The sequence below is a fragment of the Falco biarmicus genome, chromosome 7, assembly GCF_023638135.1.
Source record: "Falco biarmicus isolate bFalBia1 chromosome 7, bFalBia1.pri, whole genome shotgun sequence".
Taxonomy (NCBI): domain Eukaryota; kingdom Metazoa; phylum Chordata; class Aves; order Falconiformes; family Falconidae; genus Falco; species Falco biarmicus.
The window spans coordinates 9,086,620-9,102,620 of record NC_079294.1 but is presented as its reverse complement, the minus strand read 5'-3'; the positions used below and the strand labels follow the sequence as shown (position 1 = coordinate 9,102,620).

At 43.0% G+C, this 16,001-nt stretch overlaps 1 protein-coding gene across 4 annotated transcripts in view; it reads left to right on the top strand.

Moving 5' to 3' along the window:
- The window catches only part of TTLL5 (tubulin tyrosine ligase like 5), a 133,239-nt gene extending 127,909 nt beyond the window's left edge, over window positions 1-5,330 (top strand). For all 4 annotated transcript variants that reach the window (XM_056346234.1, XM_056346232.1, XM_056346233.1 and 1 more), the window contains one exon: window positions 3,989-5,330. In XM_056346234.1, the coding sequence (XP_056202209.1) occupies window positions 3,989-4,029 (41 nt within the window). In that variant the 3' untranslated portion in view covers window positions 4,030-5,330. The remainder of the gene's footprint in view (window positions 1-3,988) is intronic.
- The last annotated feature ends 10,671 nt before the right edge of the window (window positions 5,331-16,001 follow it).

Sequence of the window (16,001 nt, the reverse complement as noted above, 5' to 3'; positions counted from 1 at the left end):
TTCTTGTTGACTGCCTTTAGGTACTGGGCAGGCTGCTATAGGGCCTCCCCGGAGCCTTCTCTTCTCCAGGCTGAACCACCCCAACTCTCCCAGCCTGTCTGCATAGGGAAGGTGCTCCAGCCCTCTGATCATCTTCGTGGCCACCTCTGGACTCACTCCAACAGGTCCGTGTCCTTCTTATGTTGAGGGTCCCAGAGCTGAGTGCAGTACTGCAGGTGGGGTCTCATGAGAGCAGAGTGAAGGGGGAGAACCACCTCCCTCAACCTGCTGGCCACGCTTCCTTTGATGCAGCCCAGGATATGGTTGGCTTTCTGGGCTGCAGGTGCGCATTGCTGGGCCATGTTGAGCTTCAGGACCACCAACAGCCCCAAGTTTTTCTCCTCAGGGCCGCTCTCAATCCCTTCTCAGCCCAGCCTGCGTTTGTGCTTGGGACTGCCCCAACCCACATGCAGGACCTTGCAGTTGGCCTTGTTGAACTTCATGAGGTTCACACAGGCCCACCTTTCAAGCTTGTCAGGGTCTTTCTGGATGGCATCCCTTCCCTCCAGCGTGTCAAGCAGTCAGATGGACCAGAAGGGAAAGAAGGGTAAAGAGACTTTCTCCTTACCATATTACTTGGTACTGTTTGAAGGAACAGGGAACCATTACTGTATGACTAGCAATGAGCAGATACTGGTGTGTCTAAAGGATACCTTTAAAATAGATAAAAGTTATCAACAGGGAATGACTATGTTTGAATTTATCCAGTTATCAGAAAACTGTATGTAAGTCTCATTAAATCCTGGCGGAGTGTAAAGCTCTCCCAAAAGCAGCATTCCAGGCCCTTCTCACATGATTAAGAAGATAATGTCCAACTCAGCCGTCACCTCTCAGCTAGAGCTGAGGGTCAGTGTTCACTTCTCATGTTCACAAATGACATTTATTCCTTTACTTGTGAGAGCAGTCTGCCTCTCACATCTTCAGTCAACCTTTTCCCTTTGTTTTATGAAAGGAAGGAGCTTTTTCCTGTTGCTACAGGTCTCATGCCACTGAAAGGACGTTCCAAGCCTCAAGACCACTGGGGAAGCAGGAAAAAAATGCAAGGACGGTCTCTAGAAATTGGCTTCCCTGTTGAAGAACTAAGAACCCAGCTTGAATTTTAAGAGCCTTCACTTCTGACAGGCTCAAAGAAAACTCCGAAGCAGGCTAAGTAATGAGTTCAGGCAGCTGGCATTTTTGCCTGACTGGAGGCTGAGCATTGCTTGTTCTCGGTAGTTAGGTGATGGCGAGCTGCCTGTATTTCCTTGCTGTGTTGGAAATGTCATTCAAGATCAGGTGTGCAAAGACTGGGGAGAGGTTATATAATATCTTGGCTGCTTCTGTCTCACATCTGGCCCTTTGGCATTAAGCTACCTATAGAGAAGATGACTTTGCCCATCCAAATTGGATTTTGTTTTAATCTGGCGTTATTTTATTGAGACTAAAAATAGAAGCCAAAATGTGTGTGAATAGGGTAAAGGAGTGTCTGAAGTTATGAAATGAAATGTGGGGAAGAGCCAGAGAAGAGAGAGCCACAACAAATCAGGGAGGAGGGTGCTGAATAAGAGAAATCAGAATGAAGGCTGTCATGTACAGAAAGGCATTATCAGTCAGGTTATGGAGCGCACCCAGTGTCTTCTCTGTAACGTGGGGAGCAGGAAGGCTCATGTTGGCTTCCGCTGTTATTGCTCCACTTGTTAATGAGGAGGCTCCACTGCTCTTTCCATGCAGGGAGACTTCATTTGAATACAGTTGTGTGTACTGTTTGTGTGTCATCTCATCCCCTGTCCCCCCCTAACTCAATTTTCATGACTCAGAACTGCTGCTTTCCCTTGCCTCCTGGTCCAGCAAGCCAACTTGAAATTGTGCCTAAAAGATGGGGGAGGGAAGGCTGGCCTTCTGTTGTCAGCTGTCCTGGCTTGCTAGTGTCACTCACACATGGATATAAATAAACCCCATCTATTTATTGCCTTAGTTGCACTATATATTATCAAGAGAATGCTGGGCATCACTCTAGGATTAGAAATTCCCTCTGCTCTAGGATAAAAACCCCTGAATTTCTAGGATTATCAGAGCTTTTCAGGGAGAAAGAAAGTTCCAGTTTTCAACACTACATTCAGGAGGCTTCAACGTGCTTCTCAGTTCTTGCTGTGGGTATGATGAAACAGCCCAAACTAGCTCTAAATATGTTAGCATGGGTCCCTGACCCAGTGCCGTCATCTAGCTTAGTGCTCTGCTCTCATTCCTGCAGCTTAGAAGCAGAGTAGATGGTGGCTGACCACGGTTGTGTACATCTCTGCTGGGATGTCTATGTGGCACTGAATTTTAGCGTGCAGGTGTCCCGTACGTGATGTTACACAGCTCCTGTGATTTTCCTGTGACTCAGAATCATGTCCGTAAAATAGAGGTAATTCTTTTTCTTCCCCCTGTGTAACTGTTCTAAGTCCAAAAGCGTTAAAGGTTTTGAAGTGCGGTCATGGATGACATAATAGTATGTAAGCATGTGAACGTACAGGCAGATACTTTAACATCTCCTGGCAGGCAGAGAATAAAGGAGATCCATTCTGTTGTACGTGGTAATTCACTGCAATGACTTATCACTGGGGAGAATCAGCCCTTAATGTTGGCTGCTGGCAGGAACGAGGGGGTTTTTGTCCGTGCTACTCAACCAGAAGGAGGTGGAATGCTTGCCAGCAGCTTTGAAATGAGAAAAAACTTCATAAATGATATACATGAACATGTATGAAATGATCAAATTGGCCATGAACTGCGTTCATGGTAGAAACCTATGTATTTACTTGTAAAGGTAAGAACGCCGCTCTTTGTGTTGAGTCCTCAGGGTAGCCATACAAGAGAAACTCACATAAAGTTACTTTGTTTGTGAGAAAAGGCAAAATGTACTGTGCATTTCTGTAGGAAAAGGAAGGCTCAAAAGTCTCTTCAAAACAGGAAGATGAGGTTGAAGTTGGCTGCCTCTCTCATGTGCCTTTGTTTCCTTAATTTCAGCATCTTGCCAAGGGATAGGTTTCTGGACTGGTACCCTATCTTAATACACATGGTTGACATTTTGGTTCCTAATTCAGGTTCCAAACTCTCTGTGCAGTGACATAGCTGGCAATCCCGCTTTCTAAACATCTTTCCAGATCCTCTCTGCTGTGTGATGTTTGGCTCTGTGCTGGGCTTTCAAGGAGAGTGTATTTTTAAAAATATAGCAATATTTTTAATAAATGGCTCTCAACAAATGTCAGTCACATTTAGGAGCAAGCTGATGTGCTAAATACACAGGACAAGCTTTACCTACTAGATTAGCTGTAAAATGCAAACTGTCCAAAATAAACTTGGTACATTTCGAAGTGTTTTGGATTTTTCTTTTTAAAAGACTGTCTACGGATTTTCAAGTAAAAGAAATGAAGATGACATTGACTTTTTCCCATAACGCCTAAGTTGGAAAATGTCACAGTATGTGGAATTAAAATCTATCTCTATAGTAACAGGAAGAAAAAAAATTTCCCTTGTGCCCGTTTTGTTTCTTTCAAAGATCAGCCTTTTCACACCCCCATCTCTCCTGCACCAAGGTCCTCAGCGTGTTTTGGAGTGGGAAGGTAGACACCTATGCAAGCAAATGAGTAAAAGAGACAAAGAAAGAGACAAAGCATACTGATATGGGGGAAGGATTTAGAGCTATTGGAGGAGCATGTGAAGAGATGAGTCACATCAGTCAGAGGCAAAGAGTGAAGAAGGTGTTGTAGGCCTTGAGAGAGATGCCAAGCGTACTTTTTCACCCAGTAGCTTGTTAAGTTAGATTTTGTTATACTCATCTGTGATCTCATCTGTTATGGCAGAGAGAGGTTGTGTGATAGGGAGGTCCACATTTCTGGTGATCACTGAGATTTGCCGAGTAGTGCAGCAGGTTTTCCCACAAAACAGTCCCCTGTGATTACTCAGATTCTTTGCTTTGTGTTTTTTCCAGCCTCTGCTCGTAGAGAAGGACTGACACTGAACACCAGGTGAGGAATCCAGAATGTTGCTTCAAGTGTGGGGCAGAGGAAGAAGCAGCAGTGACTTCATACTGCCACACTCCCGTAACACCCAGGAAAGCGTAGAAAGGAGGCCCTGGAAAGAGGACAACCCACTGAGGGGAGTACCTGGACATCTGTGGAAGCTGGTGATACGCCTGCAAGCTGAGGTGAATGATTGCCTCTGAGCGCTTCTGCTGCTGACTCTTGGAGTCCCTTCCTTCCACCTCTTCCTGATCACTAAACCATGAGATCTTCCTGTAAGACGGAGCTTCTCTAGCTGTCTGTATTATTCTTCCTAAGGTCCAAATTTGAACGTAGTCTTATTTGCTCAGCCGTTTCAGTCTGTCCCAGCCTGCTAACAGCCAAGATTCTCTGCTGTCATTGCATGGCAACCATCAGCAGAGAAAAATATTAGAACATATGACTGGAGACATCTTTGTTGGTTGCCATCTTGCATTTTGGCACAGAGCCATAGAAATTATTGGTTTTAATAAAGTCATTTCATTTGTTTGTTTTGGTTATAATTTCAGTTATTAATTCACACCCCCAAAATATTTGCTGTCATTATATTGGACAGGATTTGAAATCAGTCTTTATGTTTCACTGTTGGATGCTTATGTTCTGTGTGGCTTATTTTTGTATTTTGATTTCTGTTTGTTTAGGCTTTATAAACTTTTTTTAATTGGCTGATGTTTTCAGACCCAAGCATGAACCCTAAGGCCCAGGTGGCTCCTGTCATTTGCAATAGTGGCTTGGTGAAGCACTCCAGTTAAATTTTGCCTAATGCTATGAAAATTAATTTGCTTGTGTTAGAAAACAACATCAGCAGCTGGGAAATGTATTGGAGAGAAGATCCACCCATCCTTAAAACGAACAGGAAGCAGCTTCAGCTCTGGCTCTTTGTCGGTGCCAGGTTAAAGGAAAATTCAGTATTTTGCAGCTCCTGCCTTGTCAAACAGCAAGTGATACGGTTGTAATTCTTAAAGGGCACAAAATCTCCTGTTGGTTGTATCAGAGCCCTCAGAAATTTGATTCTAACAGACTGATTGATCTGTTTTCATGCTCCACAGCTCCCCTGTCATTTCTAGCCTGTATAGTCAGTGTTGAGAGGTTGTTCTTATGTGTTGGCAAGTAGATAATGATCAACCCAAATGGCTGACAGAAGAAACAGAGTCAGAGGGGGAAAGTGTTTTTTCTTGAAATGATTGTGTTCATATTCACTCTTGGATTGTGCATATTTTCTGGTTTTCAAGACCAGATAAATTGTGAGAAGATGAAAAAGTTATGCTCATACCCCGTAGTTTTGCTATTGCTTGCTCCAGGCATGAATTCATAGAACAGAATATGCATTTTGCTGTTGCAGTTCCATGTGCACATATGACACACTTTGAATGCTTCAGTTGTCCAAAATGCAGTTCTCTGATGTAGCTGTTCCCTTTCTTCATCGGCTTATCTTTCATTTCCTAGATAGTCATAATCACCCTGTTCACTTTCTCTGCGTTTTTCAGCTGTTCTTCAAGAATCTCTACAGCATTTTTCTGCTGCCTGTGCTGCCGTCACATATCGGTGACCGAGAGATTTGTAGAATCTTGTAAGTTACTTTCAGATCATGTCCCTGCTGTCTGTAATCACTGAATTCCACCCATGTATCTCAGACATGTTTCTACCGGTGTATCAAGTTGTCAGCTCATGATTAGAAAATTTAGTTGCAGAAGTTGTTACTTCAAACTTCTGCACATCCTCAGCACCTGTGGGCTTCAAGACCTTGGGTCTGTCTTCTCATAGCCTGCTCTGCTACATGTGGTATTGGCTGTAGCACCCAGCTCTGTTCCAGAACTGTTGGAGGGGCTATTTCCCTGTAAGATTTAGCTTCAGTAAATAATGGATTCCATTCCTTTTTTCCTCCTAGAGGATCTGAGTTACCCTTATTCCACTGGGTTTCATGTTAAGGACTGAGTAGCTATGGGAAATACATTCTTGTGGAACTCTCATCTCTGCTTTTGTTCTCTAGTTTCTTTGTTCAGGTTGTCACAGCCACCACTGAAAAGTATAAAGAAGTTTGGAGGATAGAGATTTAAATGCACAGTTAGCCCAGGAAAGGTGATTGTCTTCAGAGGATTATTGGCAGAAACAGCATTCTTACATTTTTGTCTGGCAAATTACCAACTAGTGCTGGCTTATTATAAACATAATTAATTCTTTTGTCAGCTCTGCCAGTCTCCCACCTGCTCATTTTGGGATAATGATTTGTACTCAGTTATAGCCAGCATGTTTTCTGAACTTCTTTGCATTGCATGTTAGGTACAGCCAACACCACATCTGTAACTGTGTTGACTTAGTAGCAGTATGTCAGACATCTTGTCTCTTAAGATTTTTGAATTACTCAGAGAAATACACATTTTAATCTAAGGCCCTCATTTCGAAGGGATTAATTTTTTCAGCTTCAGTAGCAGTGAAGTCTTGCATCCTTTGTCCCTGGAAAATTTTTCTTCTGCCTCCAACAAATAAAAACCCACCCAGTTATCAAGGCTGGTCCTTCACCTCAAGCCAAACACCTAGACCTTGAAGTCCTGTTCAGCCTCAGGATATATTAGGGCAGCCAGAGCATCCAAGGAAATAGCAGTATTCCTTTGCCTTGGGCGTCTGCTGGTCCCAGCTCTGAGCACAAATGCTTGGGAACATACGCAGTAGAGAATCAGGAACAAATTCTGTGATTCCAGCATCTTATTTTTTTCCACCTCCCTGTACTCCTAACTCTGGGGACCGTGTATGCCTTTTTGCATGGTGGATACTATGTGCTGAAGGATAGCATATCTATGTTGTCTGTTTGCAGCTCTGCTACCTCCATGTCTGTCCCTTTTCAAAAACCTCTCAGAGAGTGCTTCAGTGAAGAGATTCAGTGGGGAGGCACAGAAGCGTTTCCCACACATCTTTGAGAGAAGGCATTTTACAGGAAGTGTTTTCTAGTAGAAGGGAGGGCAGGAGAATAGCAAACCATTTTGAATTTATCATAGTTGCATGTGAGGGAAGTACAATTATATACATGCACCTCAAGTGGGGATTAGTTTTCTCTGCTTTTATGACATTTTCTTCCCTTTATTCATCAATGAGTTTCATCAAAAGTGCCTTTGTTTACTGTGAGAAAAGAAAATTACTAAGAGAGAGCCCCAACATCCATTAGCATCTACTTCAGTGGTGAGACTAGATAATATAACCAAGGGGTCATTGTCTTCTCTCCTACACAGTGATGTTTGTATCACTTCTAAGTTAAGGAGCCTGTTCCAATGACAGAGAATCAGGCTTTTGTTAGTCTTGAAAGGAGTAAGGTGCACATCAGAGTCACTGAGGCAGAGGTAATGCAGAGTTCACAGAAGCATTTTGTGCTCTATTTAGGTGATGAGTATACCACAACGTAAAAAATTAAGGGAAGGAGATTAGATTCTCCCCTCTCCAGAAGCAGCTGAGTTGTACCCAGTACATGAAGTATTAAGTTCACTTTCACATGGCTCATCTTGGCCTTTAAAACAGCTTCACAAGTCATGTGAGTACCATCAGTGGGAGATCATGTGAAACTAGATAGAACGCTTAATCTTAGATGTCAGTGAGACATACTGAAGTTTCCATTCTCAAGACTAGATGGGCTTTTGGACAATCGTGGTTTGTTGAAAATGTTCCTTGTTACGGTGCCTGGAACGTCAACATACCTATCTCTGGTACTGGTTCCATACTGTGGCAGGAGGTTTTGGTATTGAGACCTTTGTTTACTAGTAGGAATCTTAGTGCCTCTTCCTCATACTGGAATACGGATAGTCTCGGTGTGCATGGAGTGGAATGGCTGGAAGTGCTGGACCATTCCTCTTCTGTACCTGTGAGGGAGATCGTCAGTTTAGAGATGAGTTCACAGAACAGACTGGATTCTCAGCTTGCCACCTTTCAGGTCTGTATCTTGTACTAATACAGCAGTTCCAGTCATTTTGGGTTATTTGCTGGAAACAAAAGTCATCTGGCTCCTGACTTTTTTGTTAAGGTTTATTTGATCAAATTGCCAAGGACTTTTTTCCTCGGTCAGTCCTACCTTTGCTGCTCATGATAATTCTGGGCTCGTTGTTTGAATCTGAATGGGTTATTTGTTGATGTTTAAATAGATATTTTTGGTTGCAGTAACTGGCTGATTGATCCTTTTCATACTGTTTCCTTCCTGGACACATTCTTCCTGTGGATCTGTCAAGAGTTTCTTCCAAAAGAAGCTTCTGAGCTTTATTTAAACCTGGGACTTGACCACCTTTTTTTCTTTCTAGAGCTAAGACATCTCTGTTTATGCCAGACATCAGGAGGACCTTATTTTATCCTTACAGAATCCAGTCAGTCAAACAGTCCTTGAGATCGGTTATACCAAGAGCACAAAACTTAATATTCATAGTTCTCTGCATGCAGAAAGTGGTTAGTTGGAAAAGAGATGGGTGAGGAGTGTAAGGGAGAAGGTGGAAGGGCAGTAATTGTTCACAGTCTTGCCCGCAAGAAGAAGCAGGAGCATCAAATGAAACTAACAGGTATCTGATTAAAAGAAAAAAAAAAAAGGGGGGATGTGTGTATGCAAATTTTTTTCATAGTATGTAATTGACTATGGAACTCCTTGTCACCAGTGTTTGTGATTCGGAAAGACAAGTAAATACTAAAACTGAAAACAAGCAGGAAGTTTCTAAGACTTTTCAAGTGACTATTCTGGAGAAGAATCACAATGGGCTTTTCCAATTTTTAGCTTGTCTGTCAGTCATGTGCTGTTGACCACTGTCAGAGACGAGAGGTGGGCTAGATGCTCTTGTAGTCTGACTTTGTATGGATGTTTCATTTTGACAGTTGCAGCACAGCCTACTGGAATAGCCAAGGCAAAGCTGCCTTTCATGACAGTGGCATGTTCCCCCAGAATTCACTGTGTGGTGTTGGGTTTTCCATTGCTGACATCTGCCAGGTTGTCACATGCGGCTTGTCTACACCTTCACCAGGGTGGGCACTATATATTGCAGAGGGTCTCAGAATGATGAAGCTCTTGCAAGAGCATAAAGGACACCAAGATCCACCAGTTATGATTTGAGGAGGAAGTAGGTTGCTGTATGGAAGTCATCCATGTTATGTTTGTAAATGCTTAATCGCTTAAATGTGGGAAAGAAAATACTTGCCACTAACTGAAGCTCTGAAGTTATCTTACTCATACACGTTTCACTTCTTACCATCTTTGTCTTCCAAAGTGCTAGAGTGCAGAGCACCTTGAGGGTGAATGTGCACAACCACAGCATATCTTAAAGAACCACAGTACCTGGTAACTGCTTTCCTTCCCACTTCAGAACCCTGCTGCCCTTTTCCAAAGAATGGGATTAAGTTTCCCTGCTGCCTTGGAGATGAGTAGTTAGGAAACACAAGCTGATCTTCTCTTAAATTGTTGGATTCCAAGTTTTTGAAAGAGCTTGTCTGTGCTGTTTTAACACAGAGGACAAACTCTACTGAATTAAAGGTGACAAACAAGACACCGAGTCTGCCCTGAGGAGTCTGTTCTGTCTGTTACCTTACCAAAAAAGGATTTTACTGGCCCTCATTGAAAAACAGTTTTCACTGCTGTTTCCAATTTAAAGGAAAGAATCGCTGATCACTGTGGAGACCCTGGTGTGAAGCCTTTGCCAGTGGTATTCAGTGAATCATAGCAGTTCCCTAGGGAAAGGAGTAGACTTGATGGGGCCTCTTCTCTACAAGTCCATGCCTACACCGTACACAATGAGCTTGAGAAATCTTATATTCTTTGAAAAGGAGTGGCTTCTTTATCTGACCTATCAGACAAAAAGATTGAATTGGCCTTAAAACGTATTTGATGCAATTGTCAACAATTTGGGGGCTGTTAAATGTGTATCTTTTATTACCAGAATTTTTGTCATTTGGGGCAGGTGGAAGAGGTGCTGTTCTCTCTAAAAGCAGTTTCAGCATTGTATTTGGCCTTTTACCTACTGGTCTTCTGGGATGTGAAATAGAAGGCAACTCCAGAACATTAGTTTAATTTGGTGTCCCTGCAATGGTATTTTAGAAAATCTCATTTCACCATAGTTATAGCAATGTTAAATTGTAGTCTCCTTCTTGCCAGACTAAGAGGAGACAAGTTACTGTAATCAGCGTAGTTGTGTTCAAAAGTCATAAAATCTCCTCAAAAAAATGTTTCGGGGTTATAGATCTAATCCTTATGTCTTGAGTACTACCATGTCAAAAGTCAGGAAGAGATCTTTGAAAAGTTCCTCTACTTGCAAGTCCAAATGTTTGACTGTCATCACTCCCTTATTCTACTACAAAATTATTTTTTTCTGAGATTGGGGAAGAAAAATGACAAGGAATTTTGTTTCCAATTACTACATAGGATTCACCTCATTTTTCAAGGGGTTTTGGCTTATTTGTATGAGCTTCTGAAAAGGTCACGTTGTCTCAGATGTATTTAATATATCTCGGATGTCTGTGCCATTCTTCAAGGTGGGCAGAAGGACAGCTGGGAATCTGCTGGGAGGGCAAATGAAGTTGTAGGCATCCCATCAGTGCTACTAGTTACAGTACTTATGCTTCCAGTTGCATGATGCTTCTTCCCCCGTTCAAATCAAGGTTGTGTTCCCTCCTGAAAGTGTGTTCTTTCCACCATTTCTAATTCCAGAAATTCAATGTAGAATACATTTTGTCTATGATATCAGCTAGTATTTTTTTTCTTATCGACAGACCTACAAAACTCATGTCTGCATATGTCTACTGAAAATTTCTTATGCAAAATATCTAAGAATAAAGATTGGTGGATCCTCCTGCCAAATTGTGGCTCTGCACGTTTCTTAGGTCTTTTGAATGAGGGCAGGGGAAATTCATAAAAATGAAAGATAATTTAAAATGTGTGCAGCACATTGTAACTGCTGCCACACCATACTTTCCTGAGATTTTATTGCCATCTCCTTTATTTTGTTCCTCTTTGTTTGTTCTGTTTGTTTGTTTCCAGTTCTTCAGGTTAGTATCATAGAGAACTTGGCTTGGTAGTATCCAAGTGAGATCTTCAGATCCTAAAGTATAGGTAGAGATTTCTATAGCAAGTGTTCTTTGAGGGGGCACAAGGCAGCTTGTTGCAAGCTGGATGTCTTCCAGAGACTCTTGTTGTGAGTCAGACTGTCTGCTACTGCATTCCCCCACAAGTGGAGTTTCTTACAAATTCTTTAAAACAGTGGACATCTCCCAAGCATCTAGTCTACCTGCAAGAGGGTTTCCACACTTCAAGACAGTAAGTTTTTGTTTCAAGAAAGAACCAGAACATGGTTACCAAGACATTCCCCAGTCATTACTCTACATGTATTGAACAAATCCTGTAAGATTTGCCCCTGGCTGCACAGCAAATCTTTGTTTTGTCTGCTTCCTGAAGAGGATAATAACTACAGGAGAAAAAAGAAATCCTTCCTGAAGAATGTCAGCAAATCTTTGGTTTGGTATGACCCAGCTGGCTTCTTTCATCAAGTGATGTACATGCATTGGCCGTGATATATTATGATAATGCCTCATGCTGATTTCTATATGTGATGAATGAATATCTGTAAACAGCTAGTGAGGAATGTCTGAGCATTGGCAGACCAGAAAAGGAAGTCACCTTTGCTTTCTGCAACATGTGTAACCCCTACATGTAATTACTGCTTCTGTCAGTCTCTGTGGACAGCAGTGAGGTATCATCTTGCCTAGACAACTGAGTGGAATGAGAGATGAAGAATATCACCCTGCACAAAGACCACTACCCCTCTGAAAGGAGGAAAAATAAATCTTTGTCTTTGGAAGATACCACTTGAAAGATTGGTATTCCTTGGTATAATTCAGCAGTGCCAGCACATACCACAGGGGACAGTTTCTGCCTGAAAGATGTTCACTAGTCTGCTTCCCACTAAGGATGTGGGAAACCAATAATATGTGGGTTTTTTTTGCCACAAACTATAGCTGGAAAGAAAGCTTTATTCTGTACTAGATATAAAAGTCCTTATCCCTAAGTGTATTTTCCATGAAATCATAACCCCGTACTGGAAAAGGCCCAGTTGCTTGGCTGAATGCCTTCAGGCCATCTCTGCCATCTTCCCTACGCAACCTGGCCCTAGATAAGAATGTTCTAAAAGCAGCCGAGTAACTGAGGTCTGTAATCTTTGAAATTAGTCTTTTCTGGAAACACCACGTGACATTCAAGGTACCGTACCATATTCTTTCTGAAATTATGGGCATAAGTAGCATCTCAAATGCCTTACTGTCACTTAGAGAAGTAAGAGAATGGCAACCGTTAATCAGCAATTTTAATTTGCTGTATTTCTTGTTGATGTATCTGAATTAATTTCGAAGACAATCTATTTCCCAATGAGTAAAACTGTTTCGTCTCTTCTGTGTTGACTTGTTGCATGATAAAGGATCTTGCATTTGTACAGGGCATCAGAAGCCTCTTTCAAGAGAGGACAAAAGACACTGAGCTTAGTTCCTTCCATCTGTCACTTCTGGAGCTGCATCAAAAATGAACCAGGGCTTAAATGACCTCCCTGTATACACAAAAAAATACTGGTAAAGCAGAGACCTGAAAGTCCAGGTGTTCTTTTACTAAACCCTATAGTGTGCATGTTAGTTATTTGTTTTGTACAGCTGTTGACCAATGTAGTCTCGTGAATTTGAATGTAAAAAAAATTATAATTAGTAGGTCTTATTTTTAAAGATTTAGAAGGCACGTTTTCCTCTTTGCACTGTATCCAAATTGCTGCTGTTACTCTAAACCGCAATTAATGGAGGTTTTAGGCAGCCCATACAACCTTCTATTATTTTGCACTATCACAAATCAGTATAGTTTTGCAGGTGTGTAGATACCACACTGTTACCTCCATATGTATTGAAAACTGTATTTTCTTGATGTATTTCATTGCCTTTCAATCACCTGTTACTAGAAGACACCCCAGTACTATAGAGCTGATGTTTTGCATGCCACTAGAAGCACTTGTAGAGGGCAAGAAACTTCTGCACAATGGAGCTGGCCCTAGGGCTGCATCCTGCTCACCCTGTGGTGCTGAACCTGCTCTGCACTGGGCTTCAGGCCATACTGAAGGCGTCTGCCTCTTAAGACGTTGCAATAGATCCTTTTCTGTCATGGGATGGCTCTAGTGATTTCATTTACAAAGGTGTCTGAGCCTGGAGATCTCCTGCGTTTCTGTCTGATGAGGACAGGTAAGGAAAGCTTCAGAGCAGCACAGAAAGATAAAGAAAGGATGTCAACTGAGAGAATAGACATGTGGTAGCTATAACAGAGATGTGAGACATCACAGGACAGAGCAGAACAGAGCTATGATGTTGCCAGAGGAGTGGACAGGTATGTTTGTCTTTTGTATCTTTTATTACTTTTGGACACAGTCTATCTTGTTTACTGTGTGTATTGATGTCTCTTGGTTATGGAAAGGTGAAACACAAAGCAGCATATTCCAGTTCACACAGTGGTAATGGGGATGTGCTACTGCTTTTTGTAAGTGCGGTGAGATAGCTGGGCACCCAAGACCAGGGAAGAGAGACTGACTTAGTCTGCAAAGACCGTTCTTTGCTGAAATACCAGTGTCTGTTCCTGTACTGCTGAAGCAGTGTTCCTTGCAGAGCTTTACAATGCACTACAGCCTGGAAAACAAAGTCAAGGTCTAGGCCTCTTGCGTGCTACAACAGAGTATGCCAGAGAGCAGCAGGGACTACACAGACGGTCATTTGATCATCTGTGTAGGGTCTGTCTTACGGCAGTGCAGAATAGGGTTTTTTCACTCCTTCTAACCATTGATCTTTGTTAGAGGCAGAAAGTGTGCTGCGATTGTTTTCATCAGCTTTTGTTTGTTCCTGCAAACAACAAAAGGGAACTGTTGGGAGCTGTATTCAGTGTTGGCAGTGAAGATCCCACTTTTTCTTTCCCATTGTCTTCCTCAATTTGCCAGCTAGTAACAGCATATAGAGAACTGCCCTCTGCCTTCTCATACGAGAGCCCTGAAGTGTTTTGGTAAGCCTGCACCCAGGTTTGTGTTCAATCTGTTATTAACCCCATGTAGATAGTGTAGTTTGTTGCTGAATTACAGTGAAAACACCCCTAGAAAAGCTATTTTAATTGTGAGAAAATGAATTCAAATCCTATTTAATTTGAATCTCACAAATCTAATTATCAAATGTTGCTAGGGAAACAGAAGGCTGGACAGAGAAGCAGTAACTGAAGTGTGCCTGTTAGACTTCGAGGATTACTGTACCCATGAGATTACCTGTGTCCCATGAGATTACTGGTGTACTTACTGGTTGGACACCCCAAGGCTCTTCTCCCCTGATTTTCCATTGCTCCTTGGAAAGGAGACAAAATGGTTTGGTCCTTCTGCCACCCACCCTGCCACTGAGGAGCAGCAGTGAACAAGGGCTAGTAAACCAGACCCACCTCAAGGGGCTTGCCAGGGTTAATCCGTGGGTGGTTTTGACGTGCTCCAAGTGCCACGTAGGACTGTGAGCTGTGCAAGTGTTCTAGCTCAGCCCTTTGCAGCTCCCCCTCCTTGGTTTGGGTTTTTATGGTGGTTCCCCCCCGCCCCCTCCTTTACTAGCAAGGAAGCCCTTCAATTGGATGGGCAGCAGAGCCAGCCCAGGGCTCAGGAGGAACAACGACCGAAGAACAGACTGCAGCTTGTAAACCAAAACCTCCCCAGGGGCTGCTGCTAAAAGGAGATTAGAAAGAATTCCTAGGCCAATTGGCATCTGGATTTCCCCCCACCCCCCACTGCAGCCACTAAATTTCTGGCCTATCTATCAGCATGGTAGTACAGTCATAATGCATTTATTTGTTCCCGAAGCACGGGTAGGGAGAGCTGCCCAGTGCTCAGGAACGCAGTAGTGCTGCAGGACTGATCAGAGCTGCACCTTTCATCATGGCACCCATGACAGGTCAAGGAGCCCCAGGGAGATGAAACGGATAAAGCTAAGCGCTGGGGAGTGCCTCTATCAGAACGTGCGTGCCCCAGCCAAAAACACAGGTTACACAGGTCGGCAGGCTCGCTCCACTGACCCATCCTTGCTGACCTCTAGCAAGCTGGTGATGGTGCAGGAAGGGTTGTTTACAGTTTATTAAGATGTTTGAGATTACATGTCATGGCAGCCTCACATGAGGTATATGGAAGCAGCCGCTACTGTGAAGGGCTGGAAGGAGGAGCTGGATTCTGAGCTGCCCATGGAGAGCCCTGGCCACAAGCGATTAACCAGCGAGGTGTCCTTTTACACGCAGTTACTGGGGGCCAGGAATTGGGAGGGGACAGGGAGGAACCTCTGTGGTCTCCTGAGCATGACTTTGAAGTAGCCGTGGTTTGGAGAGTCAGAGAGATAGCCTTGTGAGCGTCACGTGGCATGCAAGTGCTGGAGATTTTTACCCTCGGGAGTATCTGTAGCTGAAAAAGCCCATACTTTTTTTAAAAAGAGTACATTGATTTCTTGCCTGGGCAGTATCTGTGAGCTTTTTATGAGCATCTGCAATGTCCATGGTAAATTGGGGGGAGGGGTGTGTTATTTACCTGTATGTACGTTACTGGCAGACCATATATATCCAAATGGACATAGGACATTTGTCAGCTGTGGCAACTGCACTGCCCTGGCTATTTAAACACTATTGTTGGAAGTATTTTATGTTTGAGGGGACCTTAATACAAATCTGTCAGAAGCAGATACCAGAGTACGTGTCTGAAAGACCAGGGTGGGACAGGGCACGTATACACCAGGCATGGTTTGAGGGTACCAAGGCATTTCCATTATGGGGGTCTCTGGGTGACCTAAATTCTGCATGTTCCTTTGAAGATACATTTTGGATAGGGGAAGATCTTTGACTGACAGAGTATGCCACAGCAGTAGCAGTTTAAAAACCCCCAACCATCTAACCCTCCAACAAACAACCTGCTTGTG